Source organism: Ammospiza nelsoni, chromosome 20 (assembly GCF_027579445.1).
Source record: "Ammospiza nelsoni isolate bAmmNel1 chromosome 20, bAmmNel1.pri, whole genome shotgun sequence".
NCBI lineage: Eukaryota > Metazoa > Chordata > Aves > Passeriformes > Passerellidae > Ammospiza > Ammospiza nelsoni.
The window spans coordinates 7,902,992-7,929,172 of record NC_080652.1 but is presented as its reverse complement, the minus strand read 5'-3'; the positions used below and the strand labels follow the sequence as shown (position 1 = coordinate 7,929,172).

Below are 26,181 nucleotides of genomic sequence, written 5' to 3'. Positions count from 1 at the left end.
CTCTTTTACTTTATACTGGATTAACTAAGCCCTGTGCCCTGCCTCTGTGATGTTAAACCCTGCTCAGAACGTGTGTTGCTCTTTGAAGTGACAATATCCATCCTGCACCTTCACTCAGGGTTTTCTCTCCTTTTCCAAAGCTCACCTGTCAAAGAAACCAGCCTAGAATTGAACAGGCTGGAGTTGGGGGTGTCCCCCATCCTCTAAACGTGCACTCAATCATCTCCTGGCTTGGTAAATATCCAAATATGACCACACAAGGGCTCCTGTGCTTATGACATTCCCATTGAGCTGACTGAGTTACTTCTTTTCTTGTCTCTGGTTTCTCCTGCCTTCCTTTATGTGCTTGGCTGTAAATGCCTCCTCAGACAGGAGCATGTTGATGAGCCTTAATGAGTTAATATAATCCCTGTGAGCTCCATATCACTGCTTAAAAATACTGGCTGTGGTTGCTTTAGAATACAGCATTTTCTGCAAAGGTGCATGATGGCACCAGCTGGAGGGGGCTGCACTGGGGTTGGGACAGCTGAGGTCCCCATGGAGAAGCATTCCTGCCCTAGCCAGCCTTTTCCTGCTGCAGGCTCATTTGGAAATGGCCTTTTCACACAAGACCAGTGCTTAATATATCACTCAGGCTTTGCTCATTGTCTACAGTTAGTAGTCTAACCTAGGCTCAGCAAAGTAATTAGGAGAAATAATTAACAGCTTTCAGTGATGAGGCAACCTCTCTCTCCCTCCCCTCTCCCTCACCATGTGGTGCACCTTGGTAGTGACTCAGAAAACACAAGAGGACATTATGAATCCAAAAATAAGTCTTTACCTGTAATTAACTGTGCACACAAAAAGGAAAACGTGGTGATCAAGCAGCCATTAATAGTTGCTTTACTGGAGGAGGATACACCAGAATCAAATGCTCATGATAAAATGTCCCTTTAGGTCGTGGTTCTGTTATAACATTTAATCCAAACAAAAATAAGTCTCTACCCAAAGAAGAATTTGACCCGTACACCATACGGACATGTGTGGATAAGACACTGCACCCCTCACGCTCCAAACGCCTCACGGCCCCCGTGTTCTCCATCAGTGCAAGAAAACAAAACCCAGCCATGAAAATACAAAATCAATGCAGCAACTACAGTCGTAGGCAACAGTATGTGCGTGGCCAGGCCGGGCCCGTGGTGGGATGTGGGATTTGCAGCAGGGATGGACCGGAGTCCCCTCTCCCCTCCCTCCTGTCCCCTGCGCGCTGGGGCTCTGCTCTTGTCACCACAGGCTCTCCCAAACCAGGACGCTGAGAGGAGGGAAAATGAAAACACCACCCCGGCCTATACCAAAGTAAAGAAAGTAAGAATTAAAAAACCATCCCTCGGATCGCGGCACTGTTCTCCTGGGCCACCCTGTGCGGGGCAGGACAGATCCCTGTGCGGGGCAGGACAGATCCCTGTGCCAGGAGCAGGACAGATCCCTGTGCCAGGAGGGCAGACGGGCCGTGTCCCAGACAGAATATCGCTGTCCCTGTGTCCCATACAGAATGCTGCTGCTGTCCCCGTGTCCCACACAGAATATCGCTGCTGCTGTCCCCGTGTCCCCACCGGGCACGGCCCCCGGGCAGCACCCAGCACCGGGCTCCCTGCGTACCTCTCTGCTTGGAAAGTGGCCCCAAAGACGTTGTGCAAGTCCTAGCGTGAAGGAAGGCGGAGGAGGAGGCGCTGGGGACGGCCACCCGTCACCTCGGTGTCGCCAGGCCCCCGGGCTGGGCTCGCCGTGCAGCCTCAGAGATCCACCCAGCCTGGCAGCTGCAGGGCGAGCATGGCCAGCGCCAGGGCGGCCGGGCCGCCGCGGGCACCGGGGGCACCGTCACAGTCCTGCTTGTCCGCCTCGCAGCGGGACTGCTGGCACAGCACGCCCTTGAAGCCCACGGGGCAGATGCAGCGCTGGTTCTGGTAGCAGGTGCCGCCGTTCTGGCAGAGCAGGAGCTCGTCATCGCACACGTTGGCTGCAGGGGGACAGGGACAGGGGTTACCCTGCACGGCTAAACCCCTTGGCTGCTGCAGGAATCAGATTTTAGCTCCTAGGGGTTAAATTATCCTGCTGCAGGGTGAGAGGTGCATGGTTAAACCCCTTGGCTGCTCTAGGAATTAGATTTTAGCTCGTAGGGGTTAAATTATCCTGCTGCAGGGTAAGAGGTGCAGGCATTACCCTACAGGGTTAAACCCCTTGGCTGCTGCAGGAATTAGGTTTTAGCTCCCAAGGGTTAAATCATCCAGCCCTCCCAGCACTAGAGTGCAACCATCATATTTTCTGAAAAATCTCCTTGCCCAGGATTTCTCTCCTGGGAAGCTGAGAAGCCTCAGAGAAAAAATGAAAACAATAATTATCTGATTGGCTTCTCCTGTTTTTCGCTGCTTTGGAATGTGATTGGACATTGTTCACCCACAGGTGGTTGTTTCATTGGTTTCATGTGAATTGTTTTTACTTTTTGACCAATTACAGCCAGCTGTGTTGAGGCTCTGGAGAGTCATGAGTTTTTCAGTAGTATCTTTTAAACTTCTGTCTGTATCCTTTCTGTATTCTTTAGTATAGTTTTAGTATAGTATTCTTTAATATAATATAGATCATAAAATAATAAATTAGCCTTTTAAGATTTAGTCAGATTTAGGCCTTCTGTCTGTATCCTTTAGTATAGTTTTAATATAGTATTCTTCAATATAGTATGGATAATAAAATAATAAATTAGCCTTCTAAGAACATGGAGTCAGATTCTTCCTTCCTTCATCTGGGTTCATCTGTGAACCCCGCAAACACCAGACTAGAGCGGCTCCAAGGTCAGCAGAATGCAGTGGAGGGGTGCAAAGCTATAAAGCTATATATCTATATAACTTTATATAGCTATAAAGCTATAGCTTTTCCATGGCCAAAGCCATAAAATAATTTTGGATTTGGGAGGAATGACCGGAACCTGCTCCCCCTGCACCCCGAGCATCACGGGCCACCCGAGCCAGCAGTGCTGGAGGTGCTGCTGCTGTTTGGAGGCCCCTGTGAGCTGGCTGGCCCTGCAGGGGGGTACTCACGGAAGCAGCCCTGTCTCCAGTAGTAGTTGGGCAGGCAGTCGTCACACTTGGGCCCCGTGGCGCCTTCCCTGCACTCACAGTAGCCGGTCTCGTTGCAGCGGTCGTGCATGGAGCCGATCTGGTTGCAGTTACATTCTGGCCAAAGACAGGAGGGTCAGAGCCTGTCCTGCCTGGGTTTCTGTGCATGCAGCTCCCTGAGGGAGGGGCTGGGGGCTTTGGGGAGGTCTGGAGATGTGCTGTGGAGGAGAGCTTAGGGATCAAGGGGCTGGGAGGACACGTTGGCCTGAGAGTGACAGCACAAACAGCCACAGGTGCAAAGGCCAGCCCTCTTTGGAGCTGAGCCCTTCCTGGCTGAGCAAGGCATGTGAATTCAGTCAGAAAGGCTTTTTACTGTGAGGCACAGGGTGCCCAGAGAAGCTGTGGCTGCCCTGGATCCCTGGATGAGTCCAAGGCCAGGATGGATGGGGCATGGAGCAACATCGGCTAGTGGAAGGTGTCCCTGCCCATGCAAGGGGGTGGAACTGGATCTCTTTCAACCCAAACTGTGATTCTAATTTTTAGGCTTTGTTTTCAGGGAAGAGCTACCTTGGAAGGCTGCAGAGACTGTACCAGCTGCCATCCTTGCTGAGCATGCAGGTGGGCCCCACACCCTCCAGAGAGGGGCTGAATGAGGCCCATTCACAGAGCAAGAACCCAGCTGGGGCTGTGCTTACCTGTACAGACACTCTGTGCTCACCTATGCAGACATTTCCTGTGCTCACCTATGCAGACACTCACAGACACTCTCTGTGCTCACCTACACAGACATTCTCCATGCTCTTCCTGCTCACCTGTGCAGACACACACACCCTCTGCTCTCACCTCTGCAGACATTCCCTGTGCTCACCTGTGCAGACACACATGCTCCCAGCTTTCACCTATGCAGACACTCTGCTCTCACCTATGCAGACATTCTCTGCTCACCTGTGCAGACACACACACATTCCCTGCTCTGACCTATGCAGACATTCTCAGCTCTCACCTATGCAGACACTCTCAGTTCTCACCTATGCAGACATTCTCTCCCTGCTCACCTGTGCAGACATTCTCTGTGCTCACCTATTCAGACACTCACAGACACTCACACACTCTCAGTTCTCACCTATGCAGACATCCCCTGCTCACCTGTGCAGACACACACACATTCCCTGTTCTCACCTATACAGACATTCTCAGCTCTCACCTATGCAGACACTCACAGACACTCTCCCTGCTCTCTGAGTTGTCACCTATGCAGACACTCTCCCTGCTCTCTGCTCTCACCTGTGCAGACACACCCACTCTGAGTTCTCACCTATGCAGACACTCCCTACTCTTTGCTCTCACCTATGCAGACATTCTCCCTGCCCACCTATGCAGACATTCTCCCTGCTCTTTGCTCTCACCTATGCAGACATTCTCGTCGTCCAGCTCGGCGGAGCTGTTGCGGTAGAAGCCCAGGCGGCAGTGCTGGCAGTGCTGGCCCCGCGTGTTGTGCTTGCAGCTCACGCAGGTCACCACGTTCAGGAAGTCGATGTAGCTGCAGCGGTTGGAGTGGCCGTAGCACTCGCAGTCTGGGGAGGAGAGCAGGGGACAGCTGGGGCTGGAGTGGCTTCCTTTGTGCTGGGAGCCACTGTGGAGGATCCCTCACTGCCTGAGGGAATGCCATGGCCACTGCCAGAGCAGGGCTGGGGTGTGCCGGGCAGGAGGAGTGCGCACAGCTCTCCACCACCATGGGGGGATCGGGCTGGAAATCATCACCCAGAGAGCAGAGCAGGGGCATGGCCCTGTGATCAGCCCCTTGCAATCCCAGGGCTTGATTTCTTGCAGAAGTTGCATGTGGAAGGGAGTCAGGTGTTAATTACAGAGCTGCCTTGTTAATGAGCAGAACCTGGGTTGGCTCTGGGGAGGCTGCAGGACCTGTGAGGAGCCCTAGCAAAGGCTCTGCCCCACTGGGAACAGAGGGGACTGGCCCATGGGATGGGGCTGGTGGAGGTGGAGCTGCTGTGCATCCAGGTAAAACCTCACAGCCTCTCCTTTTCCCCTCTGTATCCCTTCTCAGCCCCTTCCTGTTGTACCTTTCTGTTCTGAAGGGTGTGGCTCTCAGGTTAAATGTTTAAAATAAGCCTATGCAAGGCAGTGTGGCTTGTGTGGGATCCTTCCACAGCAGGTGTGTGGAGGTTTGAACCAGGGCTTGCCTGGCACAGCACGGCCTGCCAAGCCTGCTGGTGGGGTGGGAGATGCCACCATCCCTTGGCCAAGTGCTCCCATCCCCAGGGCTGACCTCTCCCAGCTGTGGGCACATGTTAGAAAACAATCTGTAGGTAAATTTGTACTCAGGGGGATTGGATTTTGTGCTTCTTGTGTTTGCTTTTTGTTACCATAACTTGGGATGGTGACAGCCTTGCAGTGTCAGATCCGGGTGCTGGATCTTACTGGGAGTTTATAGATATTTGAGTTTATAGATATTTGAGTTTATATAGTGAGATGTGCAACTCAGGAGAACAGGACTTGTGGCCCAGCTGGCCTGGTCAGGAGGTTCCCAGCCAGCAAGGGCAGGGGTTAACGTGAGCAGAAACAGCCTCAGCCAGAGCCTTTGGAGCTGGGGCTGTGTTCCAAACAGAACATTAAACATTGAAGGATGGCAGAGGGATGGCAGGGAAGGGTGTGGGCTGGCATGCACATGCAGCTGGAGGAGGAGATGTGATCAATGACATGATGGCCAGGGAAGAAGGGGCAGGGCAGAGGTTTCCCCATGGTTCACAGCTGCCTGAGGAGGAGCTGAGAGTCTCTTGTGATCTCTGTGAAGTGACTTCTGCTTCCTCAACTGATATCCAAAGAATTTCAGCTCAAACGCTGCCTGCTGGAATTCCCAGGTGTTGTTTCAGACTAGGGAAGCACTGCTACACACAGCCAACAGCTACCCACGACTCAGACAGACCCTCCCCACCTTCTCCATGTCTGATTCTGCAGGACCACATCACCTGAGTGAGGTCAGGGAGCCCTGGAGCTCCTCCCTCCCTCCGCTTACCTTTGTATGTTTCAATGGGAGCCACGGGGCCAGAGTTTGGTTTGAGCCGGATGAGTTTTGAGCTCTTTGAGGATGCTTGAGAAAAATCAGAGAAAGGCTTTTTCCCACAGCTTAGCAGCACCCTGTGTCCTCCCCTGCCACAAGAACAATGCCAAGCCAAGAGCACCGTGCTGGCAGCACTGGCATCCATTTCTGCAGCTGCTACATTTCTCCTTTTCCCCTCCCCTCCTCAAAGTCTGATGCATGGATAACCCAGTGCACAACACTGCTGCACAGCTGGGAGCAGCTACTCACAGGTGCCCCCTTTATGGGTGCTTGGTGGGTGGTTTGGGATAAGGATCTACAATTTACAAACCATTTTTTACTGGCCACGGAGGTCAGGCCAGCTGGCACCCAAAAATCTGTGAAGAGGATGAGTGCTACGGAGGTGGCATCTGGCAGGGGTTGCTGGAGGGTCCTGCAGAGCAGGTGCTGCTCCAGCTTGGCCCTTCCCAGCAGCACATACCTGTCTTTTTCTTGTGCTTCTTGCCTGCAGAGTGTGCTGTGCGCCCTGGTTTGCTCTTCGGAGCCGCTGGAGGATAGAACAGGTCTGAGAACTGTGCTGTTACCCTGTTCCCTCAGGAAAAAGGGCTGTCCCGGCTGGAATGGGCTGCCTGGGCATTGTGCTGCCCACACAGAATGCCCCAGCACTGGGAGTAAAGGCCACCAAGCCTTTTTGTGCTTTCTCGAGGCTAGGCTGGGCAGCACTGAGTCCCACCGGGTGTTTGGAAGTGGGATCTGGTTCCATTGGATTTTTTGTGGAGTTTGTGCCCTTGCAAGTGCTGGGCGGCCAGCTCCAGCCACCTGTCTTGGTCACAGCCTCACAGTGACAGTGGTGGCAGGAGGTGGCCCTGTTCCCCAGGGGTTCAGCCATGGTCAGGGTGCACCCAGTCCTGCCCCCAATACCATCCCTGAAGCTGCTGTGGGCCCTGCTGGTCTCCATGGCTTTCCTTGGCCCCCTACATCCCAAAAAGGCCTCCCTGGGGCTGGATGAGCTGGACGCTCTGAGTAGGAGATTGTACAATGGGGGTTGTGCTGAGGACAGCTGGGTGTCCTTGCCTGTGGCACTGAGGGAGAAACCTGCCCTGTCCCACTTGGGGACAGGCCTGGCCTTACCTCTCATGCTCTCGGGAGGCTCTGGTGGCTTCAGCTTCTCTCCAAGTGCTGCTGTGTTTGGTGGGTCATCAGAGAGAACATCAGATTTAAAACAGTTCCCCCTTGGTTTGCTTAGCAGGGTGGCAAAGGGACACTGGGAGCTCTAGGCAGTGTCTAGGCCGGGTCACTGGAGCTGTATCTGGTTGAGGATGTGCTGAAGCAGGAAGGAGAGACAAAGTCTCCTCAAATTTAGCATCTATAAGTGTGAAGAGAGGCAGGAAAAATATTCCTAAGGGGAAGGTGTGGGAGCTGCTGGAGGGCTGAGTGTTGGCATGTGGTCCTGGCACTGCCCAGGCACAGAGAGAAGAGCAGAGCACTGCCAAGGCTGTCAGCACTGCTGGCCCCTCGGTGTGGCTCCATCCCTTGTCACTGCAGCAGAAGCAGCTCTGCCTCTCTGTGAGCCCACACGGGCCCAGGATGCCGGGATCTGCACAGGAGGGATGCTAAAGCTACAGCTGAGCGAGCTACAGGAATCTGGGGTGGGAAAGGGGAGCTGAGCACCAGAGCGTGTGTGTGGTGGGAACCCTGAGGAGGAGCAGCTTCAGCCTCAAATTTCTCTCTTCAGCCAGAGAGAAACCTCCCAGGGCTCCCACCCAGAGCACCTCAGGCAGCACGGAGGAGCCTGAGCCAGGAAATGCATCAGAAGGATCTGAGCAGCACAGGCCTATCCACTCACAGGGAGATTCTGCTCTACAAACAGGCTCCAGCCTCGGGAGATGACAGCATTTCCATGATCCTCTCCGTTCACACCAGCAGCAAGCTGTGAACAATCCCTTCCACCACTCACCCTGCTCCTCTCTCATGTACAGACTGAACCCCGGGGCTCAGCCCAGCTGCGTGCAGGGCACAGCCCAGCCCCAAGCCCCTTGCTGGGCAGGAGGAGGAGAGAGCCATGGAAAACACAGATGCAGAGCTGGAAACTACAGCATTCTCTGAGCTGGTTATAGCTGGCAGGACCCAGCTCAGCCCTGTAGCTCCTACCTGGTGCTCCTGGGCCAGCCTTGGCTGGGGGAGAGCCCACCTGCAGCGGGGCAGCTGCTGACAAGTCAGGGTAGTCTTGCAGTGATCAAAGGGAAAATGGTGTTACTGGGGGAGCTGGGATCCCACAAAAGCCCTGCAGCATTCCCACAGGGAGTCAGAGCCCCAAATCCAGCACCCAGCCCTGGCCATGGGGGATGAACTGTGAGGGGCAGTGTGTGCTGAGCTGGATTCACACCTGAGCCTGCACCCCTCTGCTCTGAAATAACGGCACACACACACCTGGGATGGAGCCACCAAGCCCTGCTTTCCAATCCCAGCCTCCACACCCTCCTTCAGGCTCTGCTGCTCCCTCAGAAATACAAATCAAAGAATTTCCAGCCGCCGCAGAGAAGTTGAAGCAGCAAGAAATTGTGTAGCTCACTTGTTTGGTTTCCCTGCAAACCCTCACCCCCACTGGCTCCATCCCCCTCCCCTGCTTCTCAATATTGGTAACCATCTTCAGGTTTGCTAGAAAACAAACCAGGGACTAAAAATTTTAAAAGCCATATTATTAATTTCAAGCTCCAGTTGGGTAACATAAGGAGGAGGAGGAAAAAAAAAACCTCATGATTCTTGCCAAGTTTCAAAGGACAAACCCGAGTAGGAGAGAAATGTGATTTCCCAGCTTCATCAAGGGGATGATAAACAATACAGAATAAAAAAGAAAAAAAAAAGATTATTTTTTAAATTACAAGCTCTAAGAGAAGGTGATAGACATTGTCCTTTTCAGCTGGAAAGTGGAAACCAATTGATATTAATACAGTGTTAAAGAGAATATGAAAAAATCCCTGTGCAAATTGGCAAGGGTTTAATTAGAGTCACAATAAAAAACAGCCCTGGAGGCATTTTGCTTTTTAGTCATTCACATACACCTCCACTCAAATGCATTTACAGAGCCAAGAAAATTATTAATGCTCATTATCCTGAGAACCTTTCCCTTTGTAGCTCTGGGCCATAATGGACAGTTTTACATTTTGAGAGGGGGAGAGAGACACATTTTGCCCCAGACCCACTTCATAAAAATGGGGAACGAGGGGCAGCTCTGATGGAAATTGCTGTTCTTGGTGGCCTTCTGAGGAAGTGGAATAAATTGAACCAAGAAGTCACATTTCATAGCAAAAACCACTGGGGCAAACAGCACTGGAGGAGTGGGGGAGCAGCCTGGAAAATCCTTCTCAGGGATCCCTTTCCTGCAGGACCTCCCCAAAGCCAGGCTGTCCATGCTCAATTTCTTTGTGACCACCCAGACGCTCAGATTTTAAAGCTTCTAAAATTCAGAAGGGCTCAGGCTGGTCCTGTTTTTCCCAGAGGTGAACTGGCACTGCTGAGACTGCCATGAACCACAGGGAGGAAAATTGAAACAGGAAAAAAAAAATTAAAAAGGAAAAACTTGGGGTTTTTGGTGGGGTTTTTTTTGCTTATTTTGAACATGGGAAAAAAATGTAACAAATGGCAAGGAAGAAGTTGACAGGCTTCAAGGAAGGCTTTGAAATAACAGAACTGCAGAAGGCAAAGGAGAATTGCACTTAATTCATCCTCCTAAGGGTAACCCTGTGATTTCTCTTCCTTCTACCCACTTTGGCAGCTTCCCCTGCCTGCAGACCCCATGCCTTGCCCATGATCTCCTCCCTGTCCCCCCTGTATGGCACAGAAAGCATCCTACATCCTACAGCACGACCACAGCTCCACCTTGACCACGAAAACACCACGAGCAGCCAAAGGAAGCAGATGTCTAGCAGCTCCATGCAACCCAGAGACAACCCAAATCTAATCTACTCCTCTGAGCCTACGTGCCACGCCGCTCCTGCCGAGCTGCACCCACTGCCGTGCGGAGGAGAAGGGAAAAACACGCAGGGTTTGCTGCCTTCAAATACCTGGGTTGTTCTGTGGCTCTGTCACGGGCACTGAGGCAGCAAACTCAGAGGCTGGTCTGATGATGCTTGCTTATGGTGGGAAGCAGAAATTGAGAAACTCAGAGGGCAGAAGACAGTGTGTCAGTTAGAGGGTGGAGCAGCGCAGGGATGGGATGGCAGGACTGGTTTAAATGGCTGGCTTTAGAGCAAGGAGGGATTTTAAAGCTCCTAAAATCCAGAAGGGGGGGTACAACAGAGAATCTCAGTTTGGGGTTCTGACCCTGTCTGGCTTTAGAGCAAGGAGGGATTTTAAAGCTCCTAAAATCCAGAAGGGGGGGTACAACAGAGAATCTCACTTTGGGGTTCTGACCCTGTCTGGCTTTAGAGCAAGGAGGGATTTTAAAGCTCCTAAAATCCAGAAGGGGGGGTACAACAGAGAATCTCACTTTGGGGTTCTGACCCTGTCTGGCTTTAGAGCAAGGAGGGATTTTAAAGCTCCTAAAATCCAGAAGGGGGGGTACAACAGAGAATCTCACTTTGGGGTTCTGACCCTGTCTGGCTTTAGAGCAAGGAGGGATTTTAAAGCCCCTAAAATCCAGAAGGGGGGTACAACAGAGTACCTCACTTTGGGGTTCTGACCCTGTCTGGCTTTAGAACAAGGAGGGATTTTAAAGCTCCTAAAATTCAGAAGGAGGGTACAACAGAGGATCTCACTTTGGGGTTCTGACCATATCTGGCTTTAGAACAAGGAGGGATTTTAAAGCTCCTAAAATCCAGAAGGGGGGGTACAACAGAGAATCTCACTTTGGGGTTCTGACCCTGTCTGGCTTTAGAGCAAGGAGGGATTTTAAAGCTCCTAAAATCCAGAAGGGGGGGTACAACAGAGAATCTCACTTTGGGGTTCTGACCCTGTCTGGCTTTAGAGCAAGGAGGGATTTTAAAGCCCCTAAAATCCAGAAGGGGGGTACAACAGAGTACCTCACTTTGGGGTTCTGACCCTGTCTGGCTTTAGAACAAGGAGGGATTTTAAAGCTCCTAAAATTCAGAAGGAGGGTACAACAGAGGATCTCACTTTGGGGTTCTGACCATATCTGGCTTTAGAACAAGGAGGGATTTTAAAGCTCCTAAAATCCAGAAGGGGGGGTACAACAGAGAATCTCACTTTGGGGTTCTGACCCTGTCTGGCTTTAGAACAAGGAGGGATTTTAAAGCTCCTAAAATCCAGAAGGAGGTGTACAACAGAGGATTTCACTTTGGGATTCTGACCCTGCTTGGGGGTCAGCTCCTGCAAACGTGCCCTACCAGGAGTTCAAGGGGTCACCTCTCCCACAAAGTGTTTCCCTTGGGGCCCAGGTGAATTAGATCTGCAGGCCCTTGGGAATGCCATGGTTTTAAAGAAATACTTTCTGTTTTTCATGGAGGAGGAGGAACATCTCTGGCCAAAAGCAGATCAGAATTAAGCTGTGCCTTGATTGCCTGTTGCTGGTCAGGGGCACAGAATGGACTTTGGCATCAAGCCCCTCATGGTGCCCAGGTAAGAGCAGGTCCTTGAGCTGCTGGTGGCCCTGGCTGCCCTCTTTTGTGGAGCAGCCCCTCCAGGTCATCATCCTGGGGTGGGACTGGCTCTGCAGAAGCACAGATGGGGATCTGGATGGGGTGAGGAGCGAGGAACTCAGGCCTGGCTGTATCAAGCCAACAACCTGGCAGCTGGGCTGCAATTCATTAATTTTGTCCCTTGCCATCAGTTAATGAAAGCAGTAGGAAAACATTTTCTCTGCCCAGGAAGCCTGTTTTGGAGAAGGAATAAACTCTGTGATGTCTCTCAGGTCCCTCAGAGCAGCCTGGCAGGAGAGGTTACCCCCAGCACCCCAACTCCCCAGAGACACTGTCCTGCCTGTGCCAGAGGTGCCACAAAGGCAGAACACTGCAAATCATATAAGAGACACACCAAGCAGCTACCCACACGAACACAGCAAAAGATAGCCCTAAAATGTCACTACAGGTCAGCATGGATAAAAATCAGATCAGCCCAAGTGCATTGTGTGGATGTGGATGTGATCAGCTGGCCCTGCTGGGGATGGGTGAGCTCCATGCTCACCTCCTCCTGCACAGGTGGATCTGGGAAAGGAGCTCTTCCTAACGGAGCTGAGCTCTGCAATCTTTTTCCAGGGTCACTCCAACTCCATGGAAGCTGGACCTAAACCCTCAGCTCCCTGATTAACTCCTCAAGCAGGGTACTTCCATGAATATATCTATATTTGCATAAACATGCAATCAAGCTTCCTCATCCCTTTGACTGGCTTCTGGCAGCTCCCCCAGACAGACTGTTACTAACATGCTGTGGGTGTAAAACGTCCTCCTGGGAAATATCAGGCCCTGAAAGCATGGCAAAGGGAGGAATGCGTGTCTAATTCCCCCATGAACAGCTTAAAAAAATGTCCTGCTGTTAAGTTTTATCTGCTCATTTCCAAAAGACAAGGAGAAACTGCTGTCTCCTTGTTCAGGGGAGGAGGGAAGGAGGAACCCCCAGAAAAAGGACAAAAGTTTTTCTCCACTGGGAGATTTCAGAAATTAGGAAAGGATGTTTCTGGCACGTGGGTGAGCTCCAGCCCTGCTTGGACAGCAGCCACTTGGGGAATGCTGGAATTCTGCAACAGGAAAACTGCACCTGCAGTACATCCATGGGTTTGGCCACAGGGATTTGGTGCAATATTGGGACAACCAGCAAGGACAAAGAAAAACCTGTAGGCTGCTCTCAGTCTGATGGCAAGAGGCAGGATGTCAGGGATAGAGCAGAATGGGGTACAATTCCCCTCTCCTTACAGAAAAATATATGGTTTAAATTTATTATGGATCAAAAAACTCTTCATTTCCTTCCTGCCCTGCTTGTCACGGAGCTGGGAGAGCAGCTGTGCCAGAGACAACAGCAAACCAGGGCTGCCTGGTGGAAGGTGCACCAAGCCAGGGTGATTTTTATCCATGTCCTTTTATCATCCTACAGAGCAGAGACCCACGGCCACCAGCACAGCAGCTGAACGAGGAGCAGAGTCCTGGTCCTGAGCAGGGCAGGGAGCACGGCACCCACCTGGCTGGGTGGTGGTGGCTGGTAGGGGGGTGCTGCTGGTGGTGGTGGTGGCTGTGGTGGTGGTTGAGGTGGTGGTGGTGGTTTTTGCAGTGGTGGTTTTTGCCGTGGTGGTTTTTGCAGTGGTGGTTTTAGCCGTGGTGGTTTTTGCGGTGTTTACTCGCTGCGGCCGCTCGTACGCTGACAAGCAAAGAGAAGAGTTGGGAGGCACTTATGGGTGGGTGCTGGGTTTCCATGCCAGCCTGCACACAGTGAGACTGCTGCTGGCCTGGTGACAGATTTCTCAGCGTGGTCACAACTGGGGCACCGGCAGGATTAAGGCGATGCCGCTCGATGAGGCTCCGCAGCCAGGGCGTGTGTGTGTGTGTGTGTGTGTGTGTGTGAGCAGGGGCTGCAGCCTGGGGCTGTATCAGCTTACTCTCCTGGTACAGATATTGGCTTAAATACTTACAGCTCCATCATAAACTAATTGCCAATTAAGCTGAAAGGGGGAGATGAAGGCACCTCTGGGCAGGGATGGGGTGAGGAGCGGGTGGGAGGTGCCAGGGAGCCCCCGGGCCAGGCTGTGCTCCCACTGCCCACTGCCCACATGCCCAGCTGAGCTCCATTCTCTGCTGCCACCCCTCCCCAAATTACCTGCCACCCTCAAAGCCGACCAGGACCATTGGCACCCTTGTTTCCAGTGGAACCCTTCAGATTTTGGGGTGGTTGGGGGTCAGCAGAGCCCCCGAGGAGCCAGGAGTGATCCCACCCCAAAGCTCCCCACAACAACCTGACTAAAATAACACTGGGACACAAATTCCTGCTTAACTTACACCTGCTGCCCTCCTGTCCTTGTTTGTCCCACTGCTTCATGCAGATTATCGTGCTTAATTTCATAATAGCCCTGAGCTAGTTTAAATACTTAATTTAGGTCACTTCTAGTCTCCTATGTGGGCTAAATAATCTCTCCTTAACTGGCCTTGGACATAAATCCCTCCTGTCCTCCTCCTGCACATCACTCCCAGCACCCTCCTGGCTTCCAGGGAAACAAAAGTAGTGCTGAGGATGCCAAGCTTTGTAAATGAGAGGGAAAAAAGTTATCAAAATGTTTTTGAAGACAAAGGTGAATAATATTTTGAGCTGTTGAAACATTTATTCTTAAAAATCCTAAATTACTTAAGGGAGACCTTTAATTTTTATTTGAAAATTTCAAGCAATTAACTGCTAAAAATCTAAATATGGTTCATTAACCCAGAAAACCTGTCCTCCACTTTTCTATTAGGTGCATTTTTCTTAATTGCATTTGCATTTCCCTGGCACGATTCCTCCTCCAATTCTTCCCACTTGCCTGCAAACCAAAGAACTCATTATTCATTCAGCTCCCTGATTTGTTTCTTCTGGAGGGGCACTCTGCGCCACAACACTCAAACCCAGGCTTCTGCTTACCCAAAACTCCAGGCTCTTTGATATCAAACTACCTCCAGCTTTCTTAAATAAGGAGCACTCTCCTGCCATCAATCTTGCAGCAGAAATCCCTGCTGAGCTCTGCCTTTGCTGCTGACACCTCACAGACATTTGTTCATATGCATACACGTGTACATACAGATGTACACTCACTCTAGATGCTTTTTTATTGATAGCCCAAGGTGACCCAGACTGGGTTCTACACCAAATAATTCACACCCAGCTCCTTCTCAGAGCAGAATTCTGCAGCACTGGGGGGCTAAGGGGGGACTTCACAGGCAGCACTGGTGATTTTGAAGAGTCTTTTTTTTATTTCCTTTGCAGCTGCCATACTAACGAACCTCATGGGGGGAAACCACGCCAGAGGAAGAGGCAAAATGAGGCTGCTGAAGTCAGAGGAAGAAAATATAAGACTCTTTGACAAGACAGAAAATGAGGCACAATTAGGGAAGACTTATTGCCTGGAAAATGATAATGGATAGAAAATAACCATATTTTTTTTCCAAGTGACATCCACAAGGATCATGCACCGAGGTGTTAAATGCCAGCATTTCAGTCAGGGTTTTACTTACTGCCAAAGGCTGAGCCTGCAGCTGCACCTGCAAAAAACAAGAGGAAGCCCAGTCACTGGAAGCAGGACACCATCAGAAGATCACACAGACACACACCATGGGACTGAGCAGCAGCTAATTAGTGGGGGCTTGCTCACAGGCACATCAGTTTGCTGCTACAGCTTAAAAGCTGCTTTTGTCAGAGCACAGAAACAGCCAGACAACGCTGTCTGGGCTCCTGGCATCTCAAGCCTTTCACCTGGGGAAGGAAAACCAGCGTGGTCCTTGCTGGTGGGGTTTGCTGTTAACCATTTCCTTGGGCTGCTGTGACAGCCCAGCAAAGGACAAGCACACAGGAGCACTAAGGACAGGCTTTAGGGTCTGAACAATCACAGAATCACAGGATGAACTAGGCTGAAAAGGACCTTTAAGATCATCTAGTCCAACCTATGAGCCAACACCTAAACCATGGCACTGAGTGCCACATCCAGTCTGGTTTTAAACACATCCAAGGGCTTCCCTGCTGTTACACGTGGATGAATCATGGAAAGTCTCAGCTCTGAGGGAATATAAAGCACAGTGATGGAAGAGGCAGGGCTAGCAAGAGCAGAGCTGGGGCAGAGGAAGAGGATGCTGATGTGGGGAGGAGGAAGCAGCAGAGAGAGTTGGGTGGGGATGAGGAAGACTGAATGACAGATGGGAAGAGACATGAATGGGAGAAGGAAGAGCAGAGGAAAAAGGGAAATAGGAAGAGACACAAGGAATGGAGGGGGGGGAAAGAGAGAGAACAGCATGTCTGTGCCTGTCAGCACCAGAAACTCTCCCAGGCTCCTTTGAAGCAATGCAGCCGCTTGGTGGGAGCTGACAAGCTCACTCCCTTTCAAAGAACCTGCTCGTCTACCAGCCCTGGCACACACAAAACATTCCTGTCACGGCCTTCGGAGCCTGAATTTCAGCTTTGATCATCCTAAAGCACATAAATCTTTCAAAAAATTTGGGGGGAGGGAGAGAAAAGATTCTCTTTGGTAATGCTCAAAGCTGCTACTTGAAAGGCTGGAGTGGCCGCTGTGGCTTGGTGACATTTAAACAAGTTTGCTAATGTGGAGTGGACAGGAGCCCAGGAGGAACCTGCCCATCTGTGGTGCCTCCTGCCCCAGTTCCTGGTGGGAATGCATCCTGCATCTCGTTTGTGTGCTGCCACCGCTGTCAGAGCCGTGTTCCTGCAGCAAGTGGAGGAGGCTGGGGCTGTGCAGGGGACACCAGCAAGTACAGACAGGATCCAGAGAGCAGCCAGCACTCCTGCAGCTGAGCAGAGCCTGCCCAGAGTGCTCAATAACGCCTTTGTCACAGGACAACAATTGGCATTGCCCTGAAGCTGTGGTTATATCTCAGCCTAAGGTCATCATCCCTGCTCTTGACCATCATTAGATTCACCACTCCACATCCAGCAGCCAGCACATCACCTCTGCATCCACCAGATCCTTTCAGTTCTGTGTGTACCAAGACAGAGTAAAAACCCATTTCCCTTTAGAAAGCTGAGCATCCTGCCCTGATTCGAGCTGGAGAAGGACAAAATGAGTTCCTGCTCCCCTCTGTGGGTGTGGTGCAGGGCAGGGCAGGGCAGGGCTGGCTCCTGCAGGTTATTCACATGCATTGGGGACCCTCTGTGGGTGGGGTGCAGCCCAGGGCAGGGCTGCAGGTTACTCACATGCATTGGGGGACCCGTTGGGGAGAGGCAGGTAGGAGCCTGCTCGCCAGGACCTGGAGCGAAAGTTCTTCTTGCACTTGCCACAGTCCTGGCCCGTGGTGTTGTGCTCACACTCGCACTGCAGGCTGCCCTCTTTGAAGGTGCACAGGTTGGCGTGGAGGTTGCATTTACACCTGGAGGAAGAAGACAGGGAAAAGCTGTCAGGTGTTGCTGCTGCTCCTGCTTGCCTCCAGCCTAGTGCTGGAAATGTGCTGAGGCCAGGCTGGGCACCCCTTCCCTGCTGCTCCGGCAGGATTTTCTCACTGAACTCAGCAGTGTACCCCTGGTATCTGGTGCTGGGGTTCAGTGTCCACCTCCTCACCCCGGGCAGATCTGCAGCCTGTTGTCCAGGATGAGACATTCCACTCCCACTATCTGGCTGAGGAGCACAGAGTGCTTGATGGCAAGTCAACATCTGCAGCTGAGACACCAGGAAGGAGTCCCCCACATGTCAGGCTGTTACAGGAATCTGGGTAATGACCTCAGATGGAGGTTTTGACTTGAAGGCATCTCTGGCTTTGGATGGAGTGTCGGGAGTTTAGTTCAGGCATGGCTTAAAGAAAAAGGCCACGAAGCCATGCAGCTGAGAGAAAAGTAACAGGTAGCTGTGAAGCAGTTTCAAAGCAGTTTCCAGCCTGACTTCTATAAACAATTAGTCTCTCTCAGGCATCCTTGTATAAACAATAAAGTTCTCAGGCAGTCTTCCCATAACAAAGGTAACATCCTCTCTGGGAAAAGATGGCACCCTGGGAACAGTTATGGAAGTTTTGGGAACCGTTCGTATCACAGTGAGAACACTGATTTTGTTTGATGTAAACAATCAACGGTATTGTAAAACAAAAGGAGTGGTTAGAGTTTTCTCTGTTAGCCTATCATAAAGCTGTATTTTGGAATATGCATGAAGTTAATTAACACTGTTATTTAAAGTGACTGATCGATCAATAAATTTGGAGTTCGATGCATTATAGGATGGTCGTTCTCCCCCTCACTTCAACAATGGAGGAGCTGGGCTAGCCCTGGTGGCACTCAGCCCTTGCCCCCTGTGCACTGTGCCAGAGCCAGCAGCATTTTCTGTGCACATTTTCTCCCATGATGTGAGGCTGCCCAGCACAAACCCTCCACACAGCACAGTCCCAGCCTGCTGTGACCAAAATAACACAGACAACAAGCCACCACCAGCATCCACCAGCCACTCCCCCCCTCACCAGAGAAGGCAACAACTAAAAACGCTATTCAGCAATTTGCAAACATTAAGAAACTTTTAATGAGCTGTAGTGCAGTATGCAGGGAATAATTATCTCTGTGCACAATAATTCCTGTTGCTCAGGCTCCGGAGGTGACTTGTGCAGAGCGCAGAGCCTGAGCCCATAACTCACACATGGCTCTGGTGACTCCTGGGCCCGAGCTGAGGCCATCAGACAGAGACTTTGGGGACCAAAACATCTCATTTCATTCCAGACAGCCCATCCCTAGCCCAGCCTGATGGTTTGCCCTGCTTTGTGCAATAATTTACACTCTCAGAAGCAGAAGCATTAGACAACAGTAATGCTGTGCCTTCTGTGCAGGGGTGGGGAAGTCTGATGGGGCAGCACTTCCTTTTACAGGGCTCAGGAGATGCAGAGCTGAGGGAATGAAACAGGAAACATGGTCTGCTGCTCCTTGTGCTCTGTCTGCACTGGGATAAACAGCCTGGATTAGGCTGGAGCTGTGAGTCTGGTGCTGTGCATTCCCCTCACTCCTGGAGCCTCTCCCCTCTCCCCTGGAGCCCCCCAGAATCTCCCCAGGCACCTGCCTGACCCCCTGAGGCCGCCTTTGCCGTGCTCTCCTCACGCATGGCTGGATAAACTGACCTCATGTATGATTTCTTTCTTTCCCCTCCCTCCCCTCCCTGTCCTTAATTCTAGCAAACCCCGCTCAGAGGCTCAGCATAAGCTGGATGAACAATCTCTCCCCGTCTTACAACCCTGCCCTGCATCTGACCAAGCAGGGGAGGGAATTCTGCAGCCTGGAAGAGGGAGGGAAGGAGAAAACGTGGCTCAGGGAGCAGAGGCAGGCTCAGCATGCTGCACTTTGTGGAGATGCAGCGTCACGGCTGACAGCACCAACAGCCCTGCTGCTCTGGGACTGAGCCACCAGCACACAAACAGGGCAAGGAGGTGGCTTTGGCCGGTGCCTCCAGCCACGAGGATGCTGCATTTCACATGCTGCAGGTCCCCTCTGGCTCTGCTGAGGAAGGGCTTGGGCTGAGCTGTGGCACAGGCACTGCCCAGCCCCGGGGTGCTGTGGAGCTGCCTCTGAATTATTCAGTGTCCACACACAGCCTGGCCTCCTTCTCTCGCTTCAGAAGCAGCAGACAGAGCAAAGCAGGCAGGGATAGAGTGGTAAAGCAGGTTAAAGCAGGTCAGAGCCTCCCCACTGCTGCTCTGGGCCCTGCCTGAATGGGGTAACAGCTCTGGCAGCTGCAGCTCTCCTCCCTCCTGCTCTGATGGGGTGAGGGGATGGGGCAGCTCCAGGGCACAGCCTCAGCATCCCAGGGGGGTTTAGCAGCCCCAGAGGAGTGGGTGCAAGGATGGAAGGGACTGTCACAGCCCCTGTTTTCCCTGAAGCTTGGGATGAGCTGCAGGGTGGTGCTTGGCTCCAGTGTTTGACCCTGTGAGTCACAGACCAGTCACAGAGGGGACATCAGCCCTGGGTGGCCACCAGCTGGTCCCCAAGGTGGCCTGAAGCAGCCTCAACCAACCTCAATCACGTGTGGCACATCCTTGCTCCTGGCAGGAGCCAAGCAGACATTTTGGGGTGTTTCTGGCTCCCGGGGCAGGAGGGTGAGACTCATTCAGCATTTATTTGGCTCCAGCTACAAATCCTCCTCTCCACAGTGGGACCTGGCCTTGCTGAGGCATAGGAGGGTGCAGGAGGGTCACAAAGGTCTGCTCCTGCACACACAGGAGGGTCAGAAAGGTCTGGCCCTCCACACACACTGCTCCCTTGCTGCTGGGGAGGGCTGGGGACCCAGCACCAGTTCCTAGGCCAGCCCAGCTCCCTCCTGCCCAGCGGGATGGGACAAGGAGGGAGCTCATGGATGTCCCCCAGCCAGCTGTGATAGAGCACTGCTCTTCCCAGGGGAGACCCTCACTCCCTAATTGGTGTAAACAAGGAAAATTGAGTCAATAGGAAGCAGAGGCAGTGTTCACCTTGCCTGCCTGTGCCTGGGTCACTGATTTTTCTCACTGCTAGGCCCTTTGCCACTGTGCAAAAGTTTTGTTTTCTGAGGGATCAATTTTACCAGGGAATTGCTTTCTGAATTTGACCTTTGAGGATCATCAATCTAAGCAGGGAGCCGTAACCCCAGCAGGCTGACCCCACAGCACAGCACTTTTCAGCCCAATCAATCAGGCTGCATTATTTAATGGTGAACAGCTGAGCACCCCCAGCCAGCCCCATTTTGGGCAGAGGTTTGTGTATTCTGCAGCTCAGGCTCAGTGGATCAGCTTCAACCCCTTCCTCAGGCTCCTGTGCCTCCTCCTCTGGGCCCACAGCCCAAGGACAATGGTCTGTGCCTGCCTTTCCCCAGCCAAGGCTCAGCTGGTGGAGGCTGGAGTGGATGGCATTAGCCCAGTCCCCTGGGTGGGAGCTGCTCCTCCTGCTCATCCTCCTCGGCGCCCAGCCACGGCAGGAAGGAGAGGATGAAGGGAAAGGTTAGGAGCTGCTTAGCAATGAGGCTTAAAAATCAGCAGCGGGGCAGACACCTGCTCTGTGTCCTGCAGAAGGGAGCCATGGCCCTGCTCCAGCCCCGGGGCTGCTCCAGCAAAGTGCTGCTTGCAATATGGTCTCTCTGGCTCTGGAGGAGATCTGGGAGTGTTTCTGCTCCCTGGCTCGTGGGTCAGGGCTGTGCTGGCAGTCAGCACTGGTGGGGAGCAGCCCCAGCAGGAGCCACAGCACCCTCGGGCACCAGGGACGCCCACCCTGGCCCAGGCTGGCAGGAGGTGACACCCTGCACTTGGCATGCGGCAAAACCTGGCTCACACTGCTCCCAGCAGGAGTGGTCAGAGCAATGTGTGCCCCAGGATGTTACAGCTTGCACAGAGGGGTATTTGTGAGTTTATTTTAGTGCAGGTCATCCAGCTCTCCTCAGAGTGGTGCAGTGTGGTTCTGATGCTGCCAATGCCTCCACGAGGGAACATCACAGAGTACTGAGAAAACTTTCCTGTAAAGTTTCCTTTTTTCCCCTTTCTTCTTTTCTTTTTTTTTTTTTTTTCTTTTTTTTTCTTTTTTTTTTTTTTCAGCCATAAAGAACACTTTTCTGCAATTCTCCATGTCAGCATCCTGGAGGTCACAGCAGTGAGCTGCTGGAGAGGTGTCTGGTGCCAAGCCCACGTGTGAGGGAAGGAGATGCCCACACATAGGAAGGAGGTGAGTGCAGCAAACCTGCAGCAAACCTCCCTCTGTGCTGGGAGTGAGAAAACAGCCCCTTTTCCTGAGCTTTCATTAATAATGACTTTTGAAGTAATTTTAAAAAGCCATCCCAGCCCTTTGTTTTCCTTCCAAGGATTCTTACTTGTTTCAAAACCCCTTTTCTGTCCTCAGCCCCACTTGCAGAGCAGGGAAATGAGGCAGAGAAAGGCAAAGAGCATCTCCTCATCCCTCTGCCTTCCTGCAGGGATGGGGCAGCTTTGTGTTTACAGGGGTCTGAGGATGAGGATCTGACTTTGTGTTTTAGAAGGCTTGATTTATTATTTTAAGATATATATTATATTAAAACTATACTAAAAGAATAGAAAAAAGGATTTCATCAGAAGGCTGGCTAAGAATAGAAAAAAAAAGAATGATAAAGTCTTGTGGCTCAGACAGAGAGTCTGAGCCAGCTGACTGTGATTGGCCATTAATTAGAAACAACATGAGTTAATAAAAAATTGTTGCATTTTATAGCAGCAGATAACTATTGTTTACATTTTGGTTTACATTTTTAGCTTCTCAGGTGAAAAAATCCCAAGGAAAGGATTTTTCAGAGAACATGCCCGTGACATTGGGGTGTTGGCACCCCCTTAGACCTGATGCAGTGACACTGCTGATGGAACTGCTGGGTGAGGACCTAGAGAGCTGCTCCATCTCCTTGTGCCTCTTGCCCAGCTCCCGTGGGACAGCACTGACTGCCCTGAGCTCCTCAAAAACCCCAGACATGGAGCAGCAGAAGGTCACCATCTCCCCTGCACGCTCCTCTCCACCGGGGTGCTCTGCAGGCCACAGGGATGCTCTGGACACTGCAGGTCCCATCCTGCAGGGTTCCAAACCATCACACCCCTGCTTTTCCCTGCCCTGGGCTTGGCTTTGCCCCCCTGCTCCCTTTCTGCTCGGAGAGGCGCTAATGACTGCGGGCCGGAGGAAGGCTTCTCAGAGCTGCTTTCCCCTGAATTGTTTGCTCTCACTGTAATTGATGAGCCTTTAATGAGTCTCACGGGACGATGTGTTTGAAGGGAGCTCTTTCCCCGCTGTCCCCAAGGAAAAGGATGTTTCAACTGATCTGGGCTCTCGGGGAAACATGAATAACTCTTCTCCATCTCTCTATTGTCATCCCCAGCGCTGCTCACAGCAAGCCCAGCCATCACTTACCCACCTCTACCTGCTCTTTTCAACTCTTTTGGCAGCTCAGCAAAAGCTGGGAGCAAATCTTTTGGGCAAAGCATAACGGGTGCTGAGCTTGGATTGTTTCTGGCCCATCTGTGCGTGTGGAAGCAGGTAAAAATAGCTTCTAATGGCTGGGCCATGGAAGAAGCACAGTCCCTTTGTGGAGAGCAGTTATATCAGGATTTGCCTTGCTGGGAGATCACTCTGGCAGGGGTTTGCTGTTGCTAGTCCTGGAGCAGGGCTCCAGGGATGAAGATGGCAATGGTGGCTCGTCCCAGGAGCAGGGCTGGGAGCTTCCCTGAGCCTGTGGTCCAGGGCTGAAGGAGAGGAAAAGCTATTTTAACATATTGGTTTTTTCAGCTTGAACCAGGCTGAGAAGCTTTTGGCTTTCACTACTTTGTACAGAGCCAAAGAATTGAAAAAACCCTGAGTTAGGTCAGAGGGTTGTGAGCAGGTTGTTTTCCTTGTGGGTGTTTACTTTTGGTTGTGTGGTAGGGACGGGTGAGTCCTCCCAGCAGTAAGAAACCCTCCTCACTGCCCTCTGAAATGATTTGAGGTTTGGGTTACAAAGATGAGACAATTTAAAAGATGCCAAAGTGGAGAGCACGCTGGCTGGCTGTTCCCATCCGAGAGGCTATTTATTTTAAATAAGTTGACACTCACCAGCTGTCAAGATCCTGCTGACTGGTGGAACATTATTTATATTCAGAGCTGCCTTAAAAAGCAAACACAAAACCAAAGTTCCCCATTAGGGGGTCGGCCAGCTGAAGGGAGGAAGGGTGAAGAGGACATCACATGGATATGTGAACATAAATATTTGCAGAGTAATGTGTATAAATGCTCTTGGTTTTTCTCCTGGAATGCAATAATGCTTGCAATTGAGTTCATTGGCCAAATTGAATTTGGGCTCCTGTAGAAGTCTCTTTATATTAAGTGCTTTAACATACATCACCTTCTCAGTCTATCGATGAAATTCTATTATCCGCTCAGGGCCGGACACAGCTCGGCAACAAAATCGGAGGGGGAATAAAACCCTTCACAAAGCAGAGCCAGGAGCAGGTAATAGGACCTTGGGCATCAGTCTCTGGCTATCGACAAAGTGTCAGCAGTGTATGGGGGAGGGAGGAGCTCTCTGGGTTTCTCCCTCTCTCCCTCCCACTCACAGTTTCCTCCCCACCTCGCTGCAGTGGGAGTCGAAAGCTTTGCAGGACTCCAGCAAACAGTTGCTGCACATTAACTTAATTTAACTATATGACCAAGAGCAAGGTTTTGCTGGAACTCAAGCTAATTCCAGCCTGGAGGAATGCCAGGGAAGCTCAGCCATCCAGCTCTGGGGCTGCCCAGCATGGAGGAGAGGACAGGCCCAGGAACACTGCTGGCACAGACCTGGCTGTCCTTGACACGAGGATGCTGCTGCTGCCTCCTGGGACCCCAGTTCTGTCTGCCAGGAGCTGCAGGGAAAGGAGCAGGGACGGGCACAGGCAGTGCTTGTCATGGTTTTGTGGTCATCCCAAAGCTGCCAAGTGTGGGCTGAGGGCTGCAGGGGCGTTTGGGCTTGTTCTTGGGGCGTGTTTGGGTGAGCCTGTGGCTAATTTGGGAGTGGTGCCCCAAAAATGCTCTCACAGATCATTCACCCCAGGTCCTGCCTGTTCTCCTTTGGGGCAGGTCCCACCCTGCTCCTCAGGGAGAGATGTTCACCAGCCACCACACAAAATCTGAGACCCTCAGCAAGAGACCCTTCCACAGACCAAACCTTTTCTCCAATTTAAAGACAGCTTTGCTGGAGAAGTCAAGATCATCTGGAAGGTCTCCCACAACAGAGCCAGAAGAAGGGATGCCCAGCCAGGGCAAAGCAGCTCAGGGGCAGCCAGGATGTGCTTTGTGCTGGCACCCCTGGTTTGAGCTGAGCCACAGCCACAGGGGGAATGCACTGAGCTCCTTCATTGAGAGAGGGAGGCAGTGACCAGGAATTCATTCATCTTTAGCAGCAATGCGGCATCAATCACATCTCAAAACTCACCACAAATGCAGAAAAATGCATCCCCTGCATGTGGGTACCACTGACCATTTCCAGCTCCTGTCATTGCAGGAGGTGCTTTTGGGGGTGGCCTTGGTCCTGCAGGTCTGGAGTGCCTGATCCTGGCTGTGGCACCAGGATAACAGCCTGGCCAAAGCTGTTCTGCTCCACCAGCACCAACTCTCCAAGTCATGTGGAGAGAAAATCCTCCTGGAGAGCATCCATGCATGAGACTGCACTGAGAACACACCAGGGAAAGAAGCCAGGGAACACAAAAGGCCTTTTCCCTTCAATTTTTTGGTGTAAGGAAAGCCTAAGAAGAACAATTGGTGAAGTCAGGAAAGGAAATACCACTTCAAAACTAGAAACCTCATCTTGCTGGTGCCTCTTTGGCCTGAGCACAGCCTGAGAGGGGGCTCTGTTCCATGGAGCTCCTCCTCCTCCTCCTGACTTCCTCCAGGGACTGCTCATCACCAGCAGGATGGACAGGCAGACAGACAGTGCACGCACTGGGGCAGGACAGAGGGGAGAAATCCTAATAACCAGCCTAAAATTGATTCACTTCTGCTCAATCTGATTTCTCCTAACTGGATCCACATGTCCTGGCCATGGCACATTAACTTCAATTACAGCTTATTAATGTCTCCGTGATGGAGCGTGCCCTGCTGAGCACGGCGCTGACTGACGTTCTGAAGGGGAGGAAATTACTCCAGAGAGACCCCAGAGTGCCATGGAAGCACAAGCAGTGGCTCTCACCACAGCCCTGGCAGCCAGGGAAAGCTCATTCACCCGTGCCTGAGCTCGCTGCTGCACCGAGGAGAAAATTGAGCCGTGAATAGAGAGATCTGTGGGGAAAAGTCCTTCCACTTCCCTTGCCCAGCCTGCCTGGCACACACACAGCACACAGAGCAAGGGCTTGCTTGTGTCTATTCCTGTCCTGACTCTTCTGCATCTCCAGTTACTCTGCAGATCAATAGGGACAGGATGGGAGAAGAAAGGGAGGGGGGAAAATAAGAAAAGAAAAAGATACCGAGAAGAAAGAGAGCAAAAATAAACTGTCAGCCATGAACAGAGAGATGGACCTGGCTGAGGAGATGCAGAGGAGACCCCGGGGGAGCAGGCCACTGTCCCCATGCCAGGAATGAAGCAGTGACCCCCAGGATTCACCAGATCCTCTGGCCTACAGGACAAGGAAAGGCAGAAAAACTCTTTCCCCTTGTCCCCATGTCCTTTGCTCTCTTTCTGCTTTTCCCAAAAGCTCTGGGAGATGGTGGTGAGGGGTTTTCCTTGGTGTGAGGCTGAGGCATGAAGGATGGGGGCCAGGAGCACATGGACTGAGGGGATCACAGAAAGCTCTGAACCCACCAGGTAAGGCAGCAGCACAGGAAACCACCTGGGCTCGTGGTCTGCTCTGAGGGCAAAGTGTTTTCTCTTCCCTTGACCATGAACTCCGGCTGGAAATGAGCTGCCAAGTGCCTCATCATCCTGAGGGCACTGCCAAAATCCCAATGCCACGCACAGAGGGAACA

At 51.9% G+C, this 26,181-nt stretch overlaps 1 protein-coding gene across 1 annotated transcript in view; it reads right to left on the bottom strand.

Annotated features, from left to right (window-relative positions):
- Positions 1-1,772: 1,772 nt before the first annotated feature.
- The window catches only part of NTNG2 (netrin G2), a 49,729-nt gene continuing 25,320 nt past the window's right edge, over positions 1,773-26,181 (bottom strand). Inside the window, exons 4-14 of the mRNA XM_059486466.1 lie at positions 16,975-17,147; positions 15,288-15,314; positions 13,273-13,449; positions 10,209-10,277; positions 8,296-8,370; positions 7,276-7,326; positions 6,626-6,691; positions 6,121-6,195; positions 4,496-4,663; positions 3,072-3,206; positions 1,773-1,996 (exon numbers count right to left, since the gene is read on the bottom strand). Of these exons, the coding sequence (XP_059342449.1) occupies positions 1,773-1,996; positions 3,072-3,206; positions 4,496-4,663; positions 6,121-6,195; positions 6,626-6,691; positions 7,276-7,326; positions 8,296-8,370; positions 10,209-10,277; positions 13,273-13,449; positions 15,288-15,314; positions 16,975-17,147 (1,240 nt within the window). The remainder of the gene's footprint in view (positions 1,997-3,071; positions 3,207-4,495; positions 4,664-6,120; positions 6,196-6,625; positions 6,692-7,275; positions 7,327-8,295; positions 8,371-10,208; positions 10,278-13,272; positions 13,450-15,287; positions 15,315-16,974; positions 17,148-26,181) is intronic.